Below are 15,724 nucleotides of genomic sequence, written 5' to 3'. Positions count from 1 at the left end.
TTTTTGCTGAAAATTATGTGGTTTATTGATAATATTCTATGTGGGCCTCCAGGATCATATGGAGATATATATGAGAGCAGCTCACTGCAGCCAGGGCAGTGCTCTCTTTCTCAAGGAAACTTATCACTGCCTTCACCTCAGTGGTCGGAAAGCACTGCAGAATTGGACAATACAAAGCAAATCATTCGAAGGAGTCATACAACTGCTGCCCTTCCTGAATGTCGTCCTCATTCACCTCTCTCCCGGGTTTGTAGCACCCCACAAATAGAAGGTAGCAGGAGGAGTTCCAGCCAGTCAAACTCAGAGCAGCATTTTTCGACTGATAGCACAGAGCACTTTGTGGACTGTGATCCAGATGCAGCTTGTTTGCACCACACAGCAAAACCATGGTACCAAAGACAAGCAGAAATAATTAGAAAAGATCGGCCTCCACCCCCACCTTATCCTGAGATAGCAAAGCAAAGCTCCACCTCATCCCTCTGGCCAGCAGCCTCTTCAGCAGACAAGGCTTCATCATGGAGGCTTCAGAGACCAGAAACGCGTTCAGGGACTGTCGGGGGAGGAAAAGCAATGACTCAAGTGCCAGAACAATCTGCCCTGTGTGAGGAGCAACAGGACAGCACAGGAACCAACTGTTCCAGTCTGGACAGCAAGCAGAACAGTAAAAATTTGACGGAGCCAGACTGGCATGACTGGCAGAGAGATCGATGGCAAATTTGGGAGATTTTATCACCTGATAATCCAGATGCCCTCCCTGAAACATTAGTATGAGATGATACATCAGCAGAGTCCATGTTTTTCCCTGATAAAGGAGACATGGCAACAACGGATTAGATTCCAATCTTGTTTTATACCAAGCAAATATCATTTAATTTTTTTAAACAAAAACTATGTTCACTTTATATAAATTTAATAGCACTGTAAAGCAGCCGTCTTACAAAAACATTTTGATCCTGGTTTTGTAGTCATTGTAAGAAGGAAAAAGAAGATGACAATTCCAGTCTTAATCACTCTGAAAATAAGCTTTGTGTACAATAAAGCTACAGCTTCTATGTTGCTAAGATGTATTTATGTGTCTACAGTTCAGGTGATTATATTCTGCAAAGATTTTGTACGAAAATACTGTGTTCATGTGCAGAAGGCAAATAACCTTGACTGCTTTTTTTTTTAAAGATAATATTTTAATCACTGCACTTAGTTATGTTACCACAATATGCATTGCCCCTTTAGAAAGTGCACAAGCTGGTTTCTGTGCTTTTAACTAACCTGGTTTGTGAAAGACGTATATTTTCACTGCCTGCAAGAAACACTAATGTGGAATGAAGCCATGAAAAGCCATATATTTTATAGTGAGCAAGTTAAAGGGGAAGAGTATCTATGGAGTTATTTTGCTCATAAGCAAAATTAAAAATTTGTTGCAGTATGACAAAGTATGTGTGTATGTGTATATATATTTAGAGTCTATTAGAATCTATTCTCATTTAACCCTTCAGGAGCAAGGCCGTGCCTAAACAAAAAAAAAATGGAACTAAAAAATTATCCCTCCCATTCCATATCCACTGAAATTTTATATGCACAGTGCAGTATATAATATATATATTTATAAATACATGTTTGAAAATCAAACTGGAATCCAAATTACGGTAATACCAAAATTTAAGCAAGATTTGTAATTTACAGGAAGACCTTCCCCCTCTTATTAAACCAACAATGATTTCAGTATTAAGGAAAGGCTTTTATATCTATGTTAGATAAGTATTTACAGGATCCCATATATTGATTTCAGTTAATATGGTCATTATATGAAAACAGTGCCAAATGTTTCCAATTTTACTGCTATGTCTTACTTGTCACATGTTGCTGTTAACACAAATTGTAATTAAATGCAGAAATATTTAGGGCCAGCAGATGGCAATGCTGTTTTTAAGGTGTTTTTCTGCAATCTGACAAGAGAAAGATATATAATATGACATGTTTATATATTCACTATTAAATTTTTATGAAGTTAAAGACTTCATGTGATGTCTTTAAGTTCTGTCGTGCCATAATGATGGAATAAAAGCCTACCAAAATATTTTCCCTTTTTTATTGATAATATTGCAGGTATGATGTCAATATATAAAACTTGCTACAAATCTTTTCAGTTAATTACTCTGTTCTTCAGTCTTCTAGCAGGTGAAAACAAACCCTGTTAGTACAAGTTTTATGTAGCTGTATCACAGTGTCTTTCAAAAAATTTTTCCCAAACTCTTCAAGGGCAATAAAAATATGGAAATATTGCTCCTTCTTTTTACACAGTATTTCTGCAGTTCCCATGAAGATGAATGATTCTCTATCTTCCCTTTTCTTTTTTTTTAAAGCTAACATTTCTTTAGGCCATATTTCTAAATAGTCATATTATGATTGTGCTTCATTTGTTAAATATTTATAGCATTATGTAAATATTTTACTTCTTATGATAGATAGATAGATAGATAGATAGATAGATAGATAGATAGATAGATAGATAGATAGATAGATAGATAGATAGATAGATAGATAGATAGATAGATAGATAGATAGATAGATGTCATGTCACAATTGCTGGAGAGTAATCAAATATATTAAATAATAAATGGGTTACAACAATTTGTTCATATTCCATGTACTATTTAACATGTAAGAAGTCAGGGTTTTTAAAATCTAGTACAGAAAAAGATCAGGCTGAGTCATGATCATCTCTTTATGCCTAAAGGGAGAATCATGATATATGAGTATCAAGTAAGCTCACCATTCATGCTAACATTTAATTCAGGTAAAAAGAAAAGAAAAACAAGACAGCATCTGTCTAGAACAGGGGTGTCAAACATGGGCTGCAACCAACTCACAAGCAACTTTCTTCTTCTTCCTCCTCCTCCTCCTTTTCCAGGGCTGCTTTTGCAGCCACACCATAGCTTGCTTTTCCCCCAAGCTCCCTCAGTGAATCTTTGCTTCCTGCTTCCTGTTTTCTGTCTTGCCTCCCTCCCTCCCTCTCATTCACACACACAGCTTCTGTTTCCTTCTCCCGGGCTGCTTTTCCTCTTTTAAAAAGAGAGCAAGGGAGAGGAAAGACAGAGAATAAAAAGCAAAGATGGAGTCCCATGGCAGCTTTAAGAACAACGTTTTATTCCAGGTATAAGCTTTTTGTGTGCAAGCACACTTCCTCAGAAGGAGGGAGGAAAGATTTATTTATTTATTTTATTCGATTTTTAGCCTACCCTACCCGTAGAACAGGCTCAGGGCGGGTTACATCATAAAAAGGTCCATAGTAAAAACAGTAAAACAATTTAAAATATAAAATCTAAGATTACAAAGAGTAAGATAGCAGATTCTGCCTCACAGATGTGACCTATTATCCAACTCCAGCAGATCTTGTAGTGCTGGGATGGAATGAGGGGGGAAGGCCAATAACAAGTGACGCCCACTGCCTCAGCTGAAAACCTGGCAAAAGAGCTCTATTTTACAGGCCCTGCGGAATTGAAGCAGATCCCGCAGGGCCTGGATCTCCAGGGGGAGCTCATTCCACCTCATTAAGGCCAGATGGGTGTCTCTGGGGCTGGGTATTACCAGAAGTTGTTGGTTTGCTGACCATAAGGACCTACGGGGCTCATACAGGGAGAGGTGGTCCTGAAGGTATGCTGGCCCCTGGCCGTATAGGGCTTTAAAGGTTAGTACCAACACCTTGAACAGGATCCAGTACTCCTGTACAGTACAGTTCCTGTCAGTACAGTTCACACAGCACAGGATGGGTCCGTGCCCATATTGGCGACGAAGTCAACATCTGTGCAGCAACGTTTTACACCAGCTGGAGTTTCCAGAGGAGGGTCAAGGGCACCCCCACATAGAAAGAGTTACAATAATCTAGCCTGGAAGTGACCATTGCATGGGTTACTGTGCAGGTTGAGGTACGGGACCAACTGCCTGACCCGCCTAAGATGGAAAAAGGCCAATCTGGCAGTGGTGGTAACCTGGGCCTCCATAGTTAGAGAGGCATCCAGAAATACCCCCAAGTTCTTCACCCTCGATGTGGGCATCAATGGAACCCCATCAAAGGATGGGAGCCTGATCCCAGCCCCCTATAACCTAGAGACAGTACCTCCGTCTTCGATGGATTCAGTTTCAGCCGGCTCTGTTGCAACCAACCAACCACGGCTTGCAATGCTGTAACCAATTGCTCTGGGGCTGAATCTAGGTGGCCATCCATCAGCAGATAGAGCTGTATGTCATCTGCATATTGATGATACCCCAGCCCATACCTCTGGATGATCTGGGCAAGGGGGCGCATTTAGATGTTGAATAACATTGGGGAGAGAATTTTGAATGTTAAATAACATTGGGGAGAAGATTGATAGATACTTCTGACAAGCAAAATTTACATTGAGGAAATTTATTTGACTTATTCAGAAAAGTTTTTTTGAAGACTGAATTTCTCTGTTCCTATCTGGATTTTATTTTCTTGCAAAAAGATGCTGTTTAGGAATTGGAACACCTGGACTGGTCCTTGGGGAGTGGAATGATTTCAGATGCTAAATGCTAATAGCACACATTGTGGTGACTTAGTCTAAGAAATAAATATGATTTTAAGATAAAGATTTTGAGCTCATCTTTATATGAAAACCAAAAAGAAATCCTTGAGACCATATTAACAATGTAGACAGTAAGGTGTGGTCACTCTCTATAACTTGCATTTAATTTCAGCTGTGTTTAGCCATGAGAAAGAAGAATGTAAAACTTTTCCACAAAGGCTTATTATTTGTAAATGGGTGCTCCACATATATTTTTGAGGAATAATACTATATCATTCAGTTTCCCAAACATATACACATGGAACATTGTACATAGATCAGTATTGTCTCCCTCTTGCACAACATTGAATAAGCTTGTGTTTTAACAATATTAAGTTTTGCAATATGCCAAAAAGGCTAAGAAATGTGTGTCATTTGATTAATGCTGTATTCTGTGCTGGATCAGCTGCAGTAGCCATGCCTTGTCTCTTGGCTATTATATCTCACTGTTTTGTTCCTCTGCCAGAACATGACATATTAGGAGTATGAATTCAGGTTGCCTAATATTTCAAAAGGTTCAGCATGCCTTTGTTTTTATGTTGACTGGATGAAAGTGCTTTCTGTATTCTGAAATGTGAGCATATGAGGAGCTTGTCTACAGTGATTGGCTATAATGCAAGGAAATGCTTTTGAAATGTAAGTGCTCTGCATGAAATCCATGCATTTTAAACTATGTGTAATCCTAGAGCAAAAGTATCACATAGCCACTAGGAGGCTGTCAAAGCTAAGTACATTTTCAGCTGTGACTGCCAAGTCTCTGTGTTCTCAAGGCCAGGAACATGATTTGCAACACATTAGAGTGTAATATAAAACTGCACCAAAAATAAGTGAGTAAACAAGTAAAAACCCGAAATCAACACGTTCCTGGGAATTTTTAAATCAAAGGCTAATTTGTTTTTCTCTTAAGTTTTAGATAAAGGTACAGGAAATCTCTACAGTGTATAGACAAGAATGTCATCAGAAAATCAAAGATAAGGCTGGTTAAATTTACGTTGGCTAGAAAAACCTCACAGAATGTGACAGGGTTTGGATTTACACTCAAGATTCCCTAATGACTCTTTTAGAGAGGTTATTTTACCTACTAATGCACACTAGAGAAGTATGATAGAAGCCGTGATATATATGTCCATGTGATATCAGCATACACTGAGTCTGGATATTCCTCAGCCTATTGGAAGGTGGTTGAGTGTTAGTAATTTGGGGTTTTTTTTAAAAAAAAATATGTCTAATGCATGTTCACATTAAAATCAACTTGAACTCTCCCTGGAAGCTCAAATGACTAAACTGAGGCTGTTGTACTTCGGTCACATTATGAGAAAACAAGTCACTGGCTCAACACACACATGTTCATTAACTATAAATCCATGCAATGGTAACCTCCAGACTGGACTACTCTAAATTGCTCTATGCTGACCTACCTGCTGAGACTGATTCAGAAACTCCATTTGGTCCAGAATGTGGCAGAACAAGTCCTGACTGGAACACCACGGACCACACATATTCAGTCTGTGCTGCGGCAGCTGCACTGGCTTCCAGTGGAGTACTGAGTCAGGTTCAAGGTTTTGGTATTGACCTTTAAGGTCTTAACCCATCAGGGACCCACATATCTTCAAGACTGCCTGCTCTGCTATGCCCCCCCCCAAAGTGTTGCACTCTGCAGAGAACAATCTACTGGTGATCCCCAGCCCAAAAGACATCCAGCTGCCCTCAGCCAGAGCCAGGTTCTTTTTAGCCCTGGCTCCCACTTGGTGGAACTCTCTGCTGAATAGCATCCATACCTTGCAGGACTTAATGCAGTTTCTCAGGGCTTACAAAGCAGAGATGTTCTGCCAGGCTTTTGGTTGAGGACAGCAATGGGTATCATCCTTCTGACACCCCCTCCCTCCCTTCCTGATTCTTCTCTACCTCTCCTTGAAGTGGTGACATAATTTGAAACTGAAGTTTTAGCACCAACAGGGAATGTTTTAAATTATGTTGTATATAAGTTGTATTAATAATAGTAACAACAACTACAATGTTTTATAGCTGTTGCTCACTGCCCTAAGCACTGTGTACTCAGGGAAGGGCAGATTATAAATGTAAATAATAAATAAAATCCATACATATAAATAAGCATATGAAAAAGACCCTATCATGGCCATAAATAACAGAGGTTCGAGGGATGGAAATGTACCCCAGGAAGAAGAAAAGTCATATATCTTCAGATGTATTTTATTTATTTATTCTTCACATTTATATCCCGCCCTCCTCGCTGAAGCAGGCTCAGGGCGGTTAACAATAATTAAACACCAAACAATAAAACGGTGAGCAAACAATTAAAATTGACAATCAATTTCCAGTTAAACAATTAAAACAATTTAAAACAGTTTAAATTAATTAAAACAATTTTTGGTGCTAGAGTTGGTTCTATTAAACTGAGATTGTTGGAGCTGGAGGAAATGAAACTATGCCCAACAGACCCTTATACCTGCTCCCCAGCATCCTTAGGTCTCAAATGTTTTTTGTGATAAAATGCCCCATTATTTATCATACTTAACTATTCCAAGTCATCGCAGGGCATTCATGTTGGCTAGATTAAACATGTTCCCCTCCAAAGTCTTATGGGGGAGATATCATCGAGTACTTTTATGTGATAAGGCTCTGTACCTGTGGAGTGAATATTCCCAACTCAGTTCAGCACATATTGCTTGATTGTTCCATATATCATAATCTCCATAAGGAACTTGCTTGCAAGCTTTCTTTGTCCCCAGATCCATCTACTTTGCCACCCTGTCATTATTTACTGAATGACACTGAGTGCGAGGTTACTGAGGCTGTGGCAAAAATTTTGGCTGACATTCTTAAATGTAAATCTGATCTTGTATAAATGCACATGTAATCTCTGTTTCTTTTTGATTTAATCTTCTATGTTTACCTTTTTTAACATTCTGTTGTAAGCTCAGGAGACATCAAGCCTTTCACTTGCTGTCCCAGAGGTTAAAGAATATTGATAGACAGTCCTTGTATGTAATAGCAAATAGAATTTGCTCTCCTTGGCCTGAGGTATTACCACTGATTATGCGACTTTGGCTGCATATTTTTCCTATCTCTGAACTCCTCAAATTTGCAGAGCTTTCATGCTAGGTAGGTATGACATCCTGCCTACTGCAGTTCTCTACAGCAGCTGTTCATGGATGCCTTTTGCCAAAAGGCTCTGCCCATACCGGGCTAGAGCTCCTGAAACTATATCTCATGTTCTGCTCTCCTGTCATCACCATCTTGAGCAGAAAAATCTTTTAATTAGCCCCCTCATTTGTAGAATCATAGAGTTGGAAGAGATGTCCAGAGTCATCTAGTCCAACACCCTGCACAATGCAGGAAATTCACAAGTACCTCCCCTCTACACACTCAGTGATCCCTGCTCCAAGCCCAGAAGATGGCAAAAAGGGGAAAAAAAACTCTCCAGGATCCCTGCCTAAATCGGCCTGGAGAAAAATTGCTGCCTTTAACTTTATTGTCACCCTAGAAAGTGGCTTATCTTATTGGCTCAAATTTATTCCTTTATCACCATTCAAGTTGCTAAATTTCTTTTAACTTTCCTGAGGTCGGGAACAAACGATGAAAATTCCATAGAAATTGTTACGCAATTTTAGTTATTTTAACATCCTGGCACTTTTAAACCTTATTCTACTGTTTTATATATGATTGTAATTAATGCCTAATAAGGGTTTTCATTGAGTAGAAAAATTTAAAGATTATCTAAATCACTTAAATAAAATTTATTTTACAACAGTGGACCCAAGTTGCAAATGTTTCATGTAATTCAATATAGCAACTGCAAAGAATCATTTTTGAAGAAAAGATGGTGAGTACTCAACATATGGAAGTTTTGGAATGTATATTTCAAAAATTTCATAACATGACAAAAGTACAGAACAAAATAGCATTTTCATTAATAAATGTATCACTCTCCATGATTTTTGTAATGACGCACATGGCTTTTATAATGATGAAAGGTAGCCTTTAATTTTATAGAACTCACAACAATTTTTAGAAAAATTGGATAGTAATATGGTTGTCATATAAATATTTTTACTATTTATTCCATATGACATTAGTATACGTCTACACTAAAGACTTTCTGCTTCATATTTGTCTCTTCCTCCCAATTTAACCCTAAATTATAGTGCAGGCATTCCTAGTGCTGTTCTATGTTGCACAATGATCAGTGTGATAGTGATCTCCATCTTCAATGTAGCATCAGTCTAGGTCCATCCTGGGTTTCTTTATACTATACATAGTAAGAGAACAATTCTTGTACAAAATGCCTTATTTATTTCATACGTATATTTTGTGGAAATACAAGAGATTAAACATGTTCACTACTTATTCATTTTTATTTAATTACATTTGTATCTATGGAGCTCTGCAAGGTGTGGGCTTTTTCCCCATTTGTGTCACAACCACCAAGTGCTACAGGTTAAGTTTGCCCAGGATAGCCCAATCTTGTTAGATCTTGGAAGCTATGAAGGGTTGGTTCTGGCCAGTACTTGGATTGGAGACCAGTCAGGAAGTCCAAGGTCACTATGCAGAGGAAAGCAATGGCGAACCACCTCTGTCCAACTCTTGCTTGGAAAATCCTATGAGCTTGCCATAAGTTGGCTGTGAATTAACCCCACTTGGTTGGTCTTAAAGGTGGCATTGGACTCAAACTTGGCTCAAACTTATTCAGTGAATTTAATGACTCAAACAGGGTTTTGAACTCAAGACTTCCATGACGTACTTCACTACATCATGTTGATTATTAAGAATTAAAATGTAGTTATACTGGAACAATTGCTATTATCTTCAGGAAAGTAGTTTGCAAATGTCAAACGAAGCCCATGGTGCATTTGAGCAGCTGGTAAAAAAAGTCCCTTAGTTCTAAAGCTTGATTAATGCTAACATTTTTATGAGGTAGCATAACACCCAGTCATGTGAAAATATGATACACATTAAGATCATGGCTCTACACACCACAGCAGAATAAGCACTCCAAATCATTTTAGAGATTGGTAGGTTATAACGATTATTACGCAGCATAAATGAGCCTTCACAAGAAAGGTCACAACATCAACAGTGACCATGGGAGTTTACCACAACTACATAATGTCAAAGTAGTTATGAGAACTAGCAGCTGGCCCAAAGACTTGTGATATATTAAATTTAATACATGTAAAATCAGTCTCAAGTTACTTAAGTCATTATAAGGGAAGTCAAAATAGGTTTAATAGTATCATTGATTATATTCCTTAAAGATTCTGTATTCACATTAAAGCAACTGCTCAAATGATTCTGTTCCTTTATATTGTATGAATCTAGAGAGTAATTCCTATTTCATGTCTGCTGGTACGAGAATGGGACAAAAGAAGAGAATAAAGAGAAATGAAATAGAAGTTATTATTAGAAGTAGCAGTCATTCCAGGTAATATCGTCTTGAACGTAGACAGGTACTCAAACCTATTTTGTGTTATGTGCTGACAGTATTTTAGACATGGAACAGAAATACTGGAGCATTCTCACATCAATATAATACAAGCAGAACTCTTAACGGTTTGTTTTCCAATACATGGAAACCACTTAATCCTAACAAATCCTTCAGACTTTGTCAGATTCAAATCATGAATAATGTTAAGCTATTTGACATCAGCTGGGCAAAATGCCATGGAAAGAGGGGAACTGTGCAGCAAAAGAGAACAAGCAGTGGGAAAGGGTCTATATGAATATTTAAAAGTCTGGATATAGCAGATAAATGTGACTTTCCAAAGTTATAGTTTGTATTCATAAACTGTATTCATATATGTTTACTAAAGGTTATCACTCCAAGAATTTTAGTTATTGGTATTATATAGGGGTATACAATCAGATACCAACAATTTGGTAAAATGTCCAATATTGCCAGGATTCTATCAGCAATATTCAGTGCTGCAAAGAGAACTCCTGATATTTCCGAATTTGGATGTTTTCACTCCTTATAGCATCAGAAAATGTTGGAAATCATATAGGGAGACCTTTCTGTTTTGCAGACTGTTTCCAGTTTACTTGTTTGTTGTTTGGTTGTTTTCCTGGTTCCCAGGAACAGGAGAGAGAAAAGAAAGGGAGATAGCTACATAGGGAGGATCAGAAGAGCTGCCCATGACTAAATTTGGCAGTCCTCCTTGGCCTAAAGTGAGGGGGCAAAGAGGGGTCTAGAAGGAGAAATTCTGGCTAGCATGAAGCATACTCATCCATCTTCCAGAGAGCTCCTCTTTGTAGGGATATTCAAACACTATCCAGTTCAGTTCAGTTTCTGTTTTCCAGTGGTGATTAGGCCATCAGTTAATTGATCTGCACACAAAGCAATTTATGTATAAAAGCTCACAATGCCCAGCTGTTTCATGTTTTCCCCTGTGTCCTAGGCTCAGTGCACACCTAAACAGCATACTCAAGGTTGCTACAGCACAGACATTTTGATGCAAGATGTTTCAATAATAAGAGACAGCTAAATAAACAAAATATTGCAAGAGTGCTAATGTTTTAAGCATGTTTTTATGTTGTTAAAAAAATTGTGTGTGTTTGTGTTCTTTATAATATCTCTGCTACCTGGCAGTACATGTTATGATACAAATGGCCTGGCCAGACAAGGTCTTATTTATGTCAGATCTGGCCTCATAACAAATGAGTTAGACACCCCTGGTTTAGGCCATTCCCCCCCCACCACCGAAACCTCTCTTTTTTTGGGGGGGGGGGGTGGTGAATATTCAACTTGCTGAAGAGTTTGTTAATTTTTCTAGGGATGTGAATTTAAAGAATACCATTGAATTCTGTATCACAACATCAGAAAAGTCATGATTATTGTTTTCACTGAATTTTGAGAATATTATTAATATTGTTTCATGTCGGTATGCACAAAAGTTTTCGTTTTCATTAATTCTGGATATCTGCCCCATTATTTCATATAGTTCCCAGAAATTTTGATACCATTTTCTTAGGAAATGCTGCTCTTATTTCCCCAAAGGAACTAATGGATTGACAGCTGAATTAATTAAAATGGAATTTTTCCCCAACACCACTTTCCAAACAGTAACAATACTCCTGATATTGAAGTCTTGTAGTCCACCCCACATGTGCTATCACTGAAGCAGCTATCTGTGGTCAGTATTTAACTTTTATCAGCAACTCCATACAAGACCGAATTGGGGAGTACAAGGGGTGGGGTGGACTCAACATCCCATACTTTCTCCAAGAGAGAAATTAGTTCCCTTCCTTGAGTGACTTTCTATGAGGAGAGAGGTTTCTGCTGTGTTTTCCTTGCCTGGACTAAAAGAACACACACATACTCAACTCTCTGGGCAAAAGTTCTGACCTAGCACCATAAGCCAGCAGCTGTTTTAAAATTAAAAAGACATCAGAACATCTCATTATGAATTGGTTTTATAGTTGCTAGTTTGGATTCTGTGCTTTCAACATCTGTATAATGGTTTTTAAAAAATGATTTAAATTTTCCCCAATATCCCAATAGAAAAAGCTTCATCTGTTGTTTTTTTGTCTGGTTTGGAATGGTGTAGAGCAGGGGTAGCCAACAGTAGCTCTCCAGATGTTTTTTGCCTACAACTCCCATCAGCCCCAGCCAGCATGGCCAATGACTGGGACTGATTGGAGTTGTAGGCAAAAAACATCTGGAGAGCTACCGTTGGCCACCCCTGGTGTAGAGTATTTGCCTCATTAAAATGAAATGTAGCAACCTATAATGTGCAAGGCTTCAAAACCCTAGAAGTCTAAAGTAATATACTGAAAGAGCAGTAGGTACCCAGTAATTGTACAGGCTTCCTGGACATCCAAGTCATAAAACATGATTGATGAAATTTACATCTGGCCCAGTGGTCTGTGCCATGGCAGAAGCCACTCAAATGTTCAACCTGAGTAGTTTATAGGGTTGCCAATCCCCAGGTGGAGGCCCCCAACTTCAGGGTAATCAGAAAGTGGAAGTGGGGGAGGGAACTTGCTGCTGGGCACTCCATTATATCCTATGGAGATCGATTCCCATAGAGTATAATTGAGAATTGATCTGTGGGTATCTGGGTCTCCAGAGGGGCTGTTTTTTAGATAGAGGCACCAAAATTTCAACATAGCATCCAGTGCCTCTCCTCAAACACCCCCCAAGTTTCAAGAAGATTGGACCAGGGGGTCCAGGTCTATGAGCCCCCAAAGAAGGTGTACCTATCCTCCATTATTTCATATGGATGGAAGGCATTTAAAAGGAGCATGACCCCTTAAAATGTGATTGCCAGAACTCCTTTTGGAGTTCAATCATGCTTGTCACACCCTTGCTCCTGGCTCCACCCCTGAAGTGTCCTGGCTCCACCCCCAAAGTCCCCAGATATTTCTTGAGTCAGACTTGGCAACTCTAGTAGTTTACAAATGGCACACAGTGGAAGTAATTACCTCTTTGTATGTAGTCTCTAGTGTTTATAAGCATGCTGCTTCTATGTCTGAAGTTACATTAGCAAATAATTATTGAAAGATACTCCATCAATAGGCCTTATCCTTTTTGAAAGCCATCTTCACCACAACTAAGTTAATTTTGGAATATGTGAAGAAAAATATCTTTGCTACTTTAAATCTACAGCTAGTCAGTTCATTGGATGACTCCAGTTTTCTGAGAAAAGGAATGTTTTTTTTCTCTACATTTATGTTGTTTCAACTATAAGGCCTGCAGCTATATTTCTTATTGGTCTTCCTAACTTAAAAAAAAATAGATAATAGTGTTCAGCAGCATTTGGAGTTACATTTATTGGATTTCAAAGCAGGTTACGGGCCTTCTTGCCCTGACCTAGATGGCTCAGGTTAGCCTGATCTTATCTGCTTTTGCAAAACTAAACAGGGCCAGCTCTGCCTAGTATTTGGATGGGAGACCTCTAAAGGATATTGGAGTCATGATGTGAAGGCAGGAAATGACAAACCACCTCTAAATGTCTCTTGCCTTGAAAACCTCATGGGGTCGCCATAAGTTAGCTGTGACTTGATGGCAAAAGGGGCATTATTGCTTTATTTGAATGCACTCACTTCCCAATGACACTTACTAGACCAAATTGCCACCAGGTGATGCTATGCTATGCAGAAGGTATCACAGTGTGACTTGGCTATGTTTATTCTATTCTGTACTAGGCACTGATTTGGTCTTAGTGGTGGCAGGTTTCTGTACTTAATGAGCTTATGAGGCTAGGGGAGGACCAGAAAGCATCCCCCTTTTGTGGGGTTAGGATCGACCTTTGGGTTTGCCAGCCTGGGGTGGGAGAATGCAGACCGTCCTTTGGGAATTACCTGGAAGGTTTCTTTCATTGAGTTGCCCGGCTCGTGGTTGGAACTTCCCGATTTGTTGCCTATTTGCTGAGCTGGCCTGGTGTGAGCTGTGGTGTACAGCTCTAGACAGGGGCTGGGTTGCTCGCCTGTTAAATGGCAGGAGAGGTGTCTGTTGAGACCCCTGGCCCTGACCAGGCCACAGGTTCTGTTTAGCCCTTGCCATTTATTAATAAATTAAATAAAGTGGCCCTTAGTTTAATCCAATTATTGCGTCTGACTCTTTATTTCAACCCTGGGGGGGGGGGGCAATTGCCACCAGGTGATGCTATGCTATGCAGAAGCTATCAGGCAGTGTGACTTGGCTATGTTTGTTCCATTCTGTACTAGGCACTGATTTTTACTAGTGGGACTCCTTTCAAAAATGTTGTTTCAAAACAGGTAGGATAATATGTCTTCTGAAATTAAAATTTAATATTAGCCAAGAGTTTATATTGTCAAAGCAGCTTTCTCTTTTTTGCTTTTGTAATTATTTGGTTTATGGTGGATGTATATGTGCTGAAATAATTGTGGAAAGTTATATGTCAGCATGATAGCACACAATTCATGAATAAATAAGCAGGGTTTGGTTTTATAACCAGTGGTAGCTTCCCCCATGTAATTATTTACATAGTCTGTGAAGAAACATGCTGATTATAAGTGCAGAATAAGAAAGTGTCTCTATTCCAGAAATCTTTGCTTTATAAAACAGTACAGATAGAAAAATTCTTGGAAATAAGGGAGTAACTAAATAATAATAACAGACCAGTTTCCCACAAAAGGGTGAGGTTTGGGCTCTATTTGCCTATTGTTCAGAATCACATTCTAGAATTTATTCTTTATATGTATGTTTAATATTGTAAAAAGAAATTGTTTTGTTATAATAGAGTTGTTTTAGTGTGCTAGTTATTGTATCAGGGCGACATGGGTATATTCTAATGTACCCATTTTAATTTTAGTTGATGGCAATTTTTTAATTAAATATTGCACTACGTTTCCAAATATGGAAATAAGTTTTCTGATAGATGCTTCAAAAAAGTTATATCATACTTATACATATCTATATCTGTACGATCTTTGGTACTTAGACCTGTGATGTCCCATTTATGAAGAATTTATTCAGATGTTTCTTTCCATTGACCCAAGAAGCATAGATCAGAAGCTTCACTTCAAAAGCCTCATAACCCTGTGAGGGATGTTAGCCTGGGGGACCGTGACCAGCCCAAGGTCACACAGGAAGTTTCCATGACATGAATGGGGATGCAGATCTGTGCTTCCCAGATACTAATCCAACAATTAATCACTACACCTCTTGCCAAATGGTAATATTGAGCTATTGCAAACTAAGAACTTGCTCAGTTTTACCTTAGGTATATTGCTTTTTTCCTCCCCAAAGTCTTTGCCAAGCAGGGCTTTTTTTGAGCAGGAATGCACAGGAACACAGTTTCAGCTGGCGTGGCTTCAGGGGTGTGGTATAATATGCAAATAAGTGCCTGCTGGGCTTTTTCTACAAAAAGCCCTGTTACCAGGTACATAATAACTACTGTTATAATTATAAAGAATAGTACTAAAAATAGTACTGAGGAAAACAGGAATCTTCAATATGCAGATGAATCTTCAGTATGAAGATATTGATGCAAGAGTTATGAAAAGACAACATAGAATGTGGAAAGCGTGTGATAAATTGCAGCTATCTAATTATGAAACATACAGGGAGCAATAGCAAGCGATGCTTGTTATATGGATTCTCTGGGTCTGATTATAGACTTGCAGGTCAGTACATGTGTACAAGGGTTCTTTGATAC

At 38.7% G+C, this 15,724-nt stretch overlaps 1 protein-coding gene across 2 annotated transcripts in view; it reads left to right on the top strand.

Annotated features, from left to right (window-relative positions):
- Nucleotides 1–1,166, top strand: part of ARHGAP6 (Rho GTPase activating protein 6) — a 331,686-nt gene extending 330,520 nt beyond the window's left edge. For both annotated transcript variants that reach the window (XM_060233959.1, XM_060233960.1), the window contains exon 13: nucleotides 53–1,166. In XM_060233959.1, the coding sequence (XP_060089942.1) occupies nucleotides 53–771 (719 nt within the window). In that variant the 3' untranslated portion in view covers nucleotides 772–1,166. The remainder of the gene's footprint in view (nucleotides 1–52) is intronic.
- Nucleotides 1,167–15,724: the final 14,558 nt, after the last annotated feature.

The sequence above is a fragment of the Heteronotia binoei genome, chromosome 3, assembly GCF_032191835.1.
Source record: "Heteronotia binoei isolate CCM8104 ecotype False Entrance Well chromosome 3, APGP_CSIRO_Hbin_v1, whole genome shotgun sequence".
Classification (NCBI taxonomy): domain Eukaryota; kingdom Metazoa; phylum Chordata; class Lepidosauria; order Squamata; family Gekkonidae; genus Heteronotia; species Heteronotia binoei.
The sequence above is the reverse complement of the archived record's forward strand: the minus strand, read 5'-3'. Positions and strand labels throughout refer to the sequence as shown.